At 36.2% G+C, this 5,461-nt stretch overlaps 1 protein-coding gene across 1 annotated transcript in view; it reads right to left on the bottom strand.

Annotated features, from left to right (window-relative positions):
• Positions 1-3,119: 3,119 nt before the first annotated feature.
• Positions 3,120-5,461, bottom strand: part of gfra4a (GDNF family receptor alpha 4a) — a 180,239-nt gene continuing 177,897 nt past the window's right edge. The window contains exon 9 of the mRNA XM_042500719.1: positions 3,120-3,777. Coding sequence (XP_042356653.1) covers positions 3,616-3,777 — 162 coding nt within the window. The 3' untranslated portion in view covers positions 3,120-3,615. The remainder of the gene's footprint in view (positions 3,778-5,461) is intronic.

Raw genomic sequence — 5,461 nt, 5'->3', positions numbered from 1 at the left:
GGTAAATAAAACGTTGTCTTGATGTGTTCAAATGTAAAATCAAGAAAAAGAAAAAAAATGTTTTTGGCGAGAAACTTGAATGATAGTTATTTTGGTGAGAAATTTGTTTCCTCGGCAGTATAAAACGAATAGTAGAAATGAATTTACAACCTCGATAGGAGTCTTGATTATGGTATGAATATTTAAAAAAAATAGGCAGATGGCGATCAACAAGGCTTATATCAGGAAATACTGATGTTTTGTGATAAATCGGTGCATCGCTTATTGCTTTTGTGTAACAGCAGCACATTTTTCAGCTGTAGTCTGCAGTTGTTTCCTCTCTGGTGAACGTTGTTGAGCATTCAGGCGATAAATAAAAATTATTCCTTCAAGAGTTATAGGAGAGTGAAACAGAGCTGAAAGGAAAGCGCAGTTTTCACGAATGTTTACTGACTCATTGGTCTTTAACAACTTTATCAGGTGATAATTCGTCAGTTTTGTGGAAAAGTGTAGCAGTTAATAATCAAACTGGTTAAATATTGGCAATAATACACTTATTTACATGTATGTTTGAGACTGTTGCAAGTAAAATTGCAGGAAAATAGGTAAATAGTAAAATAAGTTTTGTGATGTTTAGATGTGGTAGAAAAATCAGGTAATACTCTGAGTCAATACGTTTGTACGCACGTATAGGACGGCCTCAGAGTTTTGGTATTGGTAAGTTTTGGCAGTGACATCACTCGAACATCTTTCCAAAGAAACATTTTAATGATCTTTATTGTATTTGAATGGCAGCAGCAATCTCAGAGAACGATATCTCAAAACCTGGGCAAATAAAACCAGAAATATCTGCATGTGTCATTAACACGGACGCCTAATTCATTTACTTGAGATTTTATCTCGATTTTTTTTAAAACAATGTTTGTCTTGTTTTGTGAATTAATAAGATCATTGTCTCAGAGCAGATTTTCTTTGTCTTGAAAATCACAGAATTCTGTTTCTCTTAGTTTTTAGTCAGATCTCAGAGTTAAAAGTTTTCACTCTTTTTTCTGTATTAATGAGATCATTATCTCACAAATCTGAATGTTTTGATGAAGAATTTTTGTGAATTATCTCAGAATTCAGACTTTTCATGAAAAATTTGGGGTGTTTTTCTAAATCAACAAATTAATTATTTTATAATTAAGAGAAATGTTTTTATGAAAAATAATCTGCTCATTTTTCTGAACTATCAAGATCATTTCAGAATTTTTAATGAAAAACTTTCTTTCTTAATTAATAAGAAAATGACCTTGTCAGTTCAGACAAAAAAAGATGACTTTTTTCATGCAAAGTCAGAAATCTAAGAAAAGTTTTCATGGAAAAATGTGTCTCTGAGAAAAAATTATATGTTAAAAAAATCTGCTCTCATTTTTCTGAGTTGACAGGATAATAATTGTTAATTCAGAAAAACAACAGAAATTTTCCATGAAAACCTTTATTTTAAATCTGAGATATTTAATTAAGTTTAATATTTAATTATATTTAATTGCATTTTTTCCTGTATAAACTTTGCTCATAAATAATTTAATTTTAAATTTTTTCTTATTAAACTTTTTCTATAATTCTGAGACAGTTATCTAGTCAATTCAAAATTCATGTTTGTTTTCCCATGAAAACTTTTCTCATAACTCTAAAGTAATTTTTGGTCTCAAGTAAATGCATTACACTTCCAACAGTACCTCTCAGGGTAAGAAGATATTTGTGATTTGAGTGAACTGCCCCTTTAAGACAGCTGTTTATGTGTTGAAATATTACTCAGACCTTCACAACCCTGTTAAAACCCGTTCGGGGTCTCGTTTCCAAACTACACGGACATCAGTGAGGAAGAAATAACAGTTTTTCTTCCTTCCTGTAGAACTTGGCAGGCAAAATCCAACAAGGCTTGTGCTGTTATGACAATATTATGAGCTTCGATTGTGAGCTTTTTTAGGTCCAACTCCAACTAGAATGTGTCATTTTCATCAGGTCTGCTCGTAGCTCGGGGCGACGCGTGTCCTGGTGTTAAAATCGGCGTATGTTGTGTCATTGAATGACGCAGTGAAGCTAATGGGTGTTTCTTCAGATAACTGAACTCAATGGCAGTATTGAAGATGACACATTCCTTGTTTAAGAGCGTTTGCGCCCTAACCAACCTCCGTCTCAACACTTTTCATAGACACGTTCGCTTCACAAAGCAGAGCTGTGCTTTCACAGTACATATTGTAAATCCTCGGGCGTCCCACGCTGAGCAAAGAGTCCCAGCAAGTAGCGGGCCAACATGGGTCACCGCCTTCATCTCACAAGTCTCTCAAATAACAGATGCATCCGTTCATGCATCGAAACCCACACCGTCTGTTTTATCACCCGCCCACCCGCAACGGCGAAGCATGATTGATCAAACTTGTCGATAGATATCTGTTTTCTCTGCTGCAAAGTCCACATACAGTTAAAAAATATAAACTTGTTTCCATCTCTTGTTGTGTCACCAAAACCACAATTTTTTTTTTCTTTTGTTTACATTTCTGAAGAGGAACAAACTCAAATGTTTGTCACGCCCTCACACTTAAAGCTTAATGAATGAACGTATGAAGAGTCCCCTTCCAAAGTGAGGTATCCACCATTTGCAAAAGTGACATCTACTCATACAAAATGATTTAGAGCTTAAAAATAAAACAAACTACTACATGTTAAAAGGCTAATAAGTAATGTAGGTCCTTGTTTAACAAAATTAAAAAAAAAACTTTTACACACTTTGGGAGATCTTAATCTTATTTGAATGTTAAATTTCAATTAACAACTTAATTTTTTCTCTATGTATGCTTTATTTGGAAATGAACTCTTCATTCTGCAACTTAAAACACGACAACAAACAGTCAGAATTTTGATTTGATTCGATTATAACTATATATATATACATGTGCTTCCATCTAACATTCTGGATAACAAAATTATATCTAATTAAAATTTTAAAAAATGTGGCATTAAAAGAAATAGCAAAGCGCTGCATGTGGACAAACACACATCCACCTTAAATCTCGTGTAACACTTCATCACAGTTCATCTGAGACAAAAGTCTTAACATTTAATATTTTTCTTTTACATCAAGGAATGTTCAGAAACAAAAAAAGTATTTTTTTGTTTGGTTTTTAGATTTTTAAATATTTTTTAGAGTTTTCCCGCACGGCATCTTCAGTGTCTCTTCACTGTACACCTTCTCAACCCACAGGCTCTTTCCACTGTAGTTTGGACGATTTTTTCTTATGAACAAAGTCTGCATGTGTGTGTAACAGTTTGTATTTGGACAGGCGTGAAGCAAGAAATGAGGTGTGTACTTCCTAGTCTACCCCCCCTCCCTCCCCCGCGGTGCGATAGCCGCACCCTCTCCGGCGGTCTTCTCAAGGGCGTGGGCTGCACAACACATCTGCTCTGAGTCATGATTCACAAAAAGAGATTAAGTGTGATTTTTGTGACAGAGAGGGAGAGGGGAGCGGGGCGGGACAGAGTCGACCCTTTCCCCCACCGTCGTTTGACACATAGAAATGGCTCTTTCTTTCGTACCAACCCCCCCACCCCGGGTCTGGCGTTAGTCCGTGGAGGCCAGGTGAGCGAGGCCTCTTATTGGTCGGAAAGCAGCAGCAGGAGCAGCCATCCGAGGCCCAGCAGCAGGGACAGGCGGACGGGCTCGGCTCCGCGGTCCGACAGACCCGGAGAGGGAAGGGTGGAGTCTCCCTCGTCGCCCCACAATCTGTCGTTCTCGTTTACCTGGAAGAAAACGTGCTGTGATTAGCCATCCATTTTTCTCTGTAACTAAAAAACTGTTTCCTCTGCTTCCAGATTCCACACCAGGAAACAACTTCTCAGCACAAGCAGCAGGAAAAGAAACGCGGAGGAGAAATTTTATGAGCAACTATGTGAGTATAATGGCCAAATTTTCCACATCCACGGTTGAAAAGTAACACGAGCAATGGCGAGGACATTGCCACTTATCAGACAGATGCAATTTCACAGCGAGAGGTGCTTTTCTCTGCAAACACATTCAGAATAAACTTCAGTCAGACGAGCCTCATTTCTAGATTCTTCTTCTCTCTCCCTCCATCGCACTAAAACTTATTTAACCCATGAGATGTCGTCTGCACTCTTTAATTTTCTTTTGGTTTTTTTTTTCAACTTTTATCTCTTGGTTTTGCCCTTATACATCTGTTTTTGTATGGATACTTGTGCTTGCTCAGCCACTCAAGGGAACTGTCAGGGAGAAGAGCATCCATTATCTTTATCAATTTTCTGTAACTGCTTGTCCTTTACAGGGTTGCAGGCGGCTGTCCCAGCTGACAATGAGCACGAAGTGGAGTACATTTTCGACTGGTCCGGTAAAGTTTCATCAACAGTCTCATTGGTGAGTTTTGTGGAATGTAATGCTTTATGACATTTTATGACTTACTATACTATGACTTTTTATATCATTTGTTATGACATCCTATACTCTGACATTTTAAACTTTTTTGACGGACTACACTATGACTTTTTTTGTTGACATATGAATTTTTTTGTCATGATATAATCAAGGACATTTGTTGCATATGATGTTGTATGACTTTCCGTTGTTGACTTTATTACATATTACACTGTTATGTTTTTATGTGATGACATACTAGTAGTAAATGACCTAAAATAGCATAAAAACTAGGATAGAATGTTGTCAAAAATGGCCAAAAACGTCATTATACAGTCTGTCCTCCAAAATTACTCAAAATGGCACAAAAACTATAGGATGTCGAAAACTTACATGTAAAAAAAAAAAAAAAGAAGCTGAAAACAGCATAGTATAGCATTTTGAAACATGTCATAATATACTATGTTGGAAAAAGGGGCGAAGAACCATAAAATAGCACAACTAGTCATGCCATAGCATAGAAAGTTTTGAAAATGGACAAAAACACCATAAAAATCCATGTTGGTGAAATGAGGGAAAACAGCAAGGTTATAGTATGGCAAAAATGTCAAAATATGGCCCGTCCCAAAAACATTTTAAAACACCTCAAAACAGCATAAAATAGCGCAAATAATCATGCCATAACATAGAAAGTTGCAAAAATTGACAAAAACACCATAAAAATGCATGTTGAAAAATTGACCGAAAAAAAGGCAAGGCTATAGTATGGCAAAAATGTCAAAATATGACCCGTCTCAAAAAATTGTTCAAAACACCTCAAAACAGCATAAAATAGCGCAATTAGTCATGCCATAACATAGAAAGTTGCAAAAATTGACAAAAACACCATAAAAATGCAAGTTGAAAAATTGACCGAAAAAAAGGCAAGGCTATAGTATGGCAAAAATGTCAAAATATGACCCGTCCCAAAAACAGCTAAAAACACCTCAAAACAGCATAAAATAGCGCAATTAATCATGCCATAGCATAGAAAGTTTCAAAAATGGACAAAAACACCATAAAAATGCATGT

Source organism: Plectropomus leopardus, chromosome 14, assembly GCF_008729295.1.
Source record: "Plectropomus leopardus isolate mb chromosome 14, YSFRI_Pleo_2.0, whole genome shotgun sequence".
NCBI classification, from domain to species: Eukaryota; Metazoa; Chordata; class Actinopteri; order Perciformes; family Serranidae; genus Plectropomus; species Plectropomus leopardus.
The sequence above is the reverse complement of the archived record's forward strand: the minus strand, read 5'-3'. Positions and strand labels throughout refer to the sequence as shown.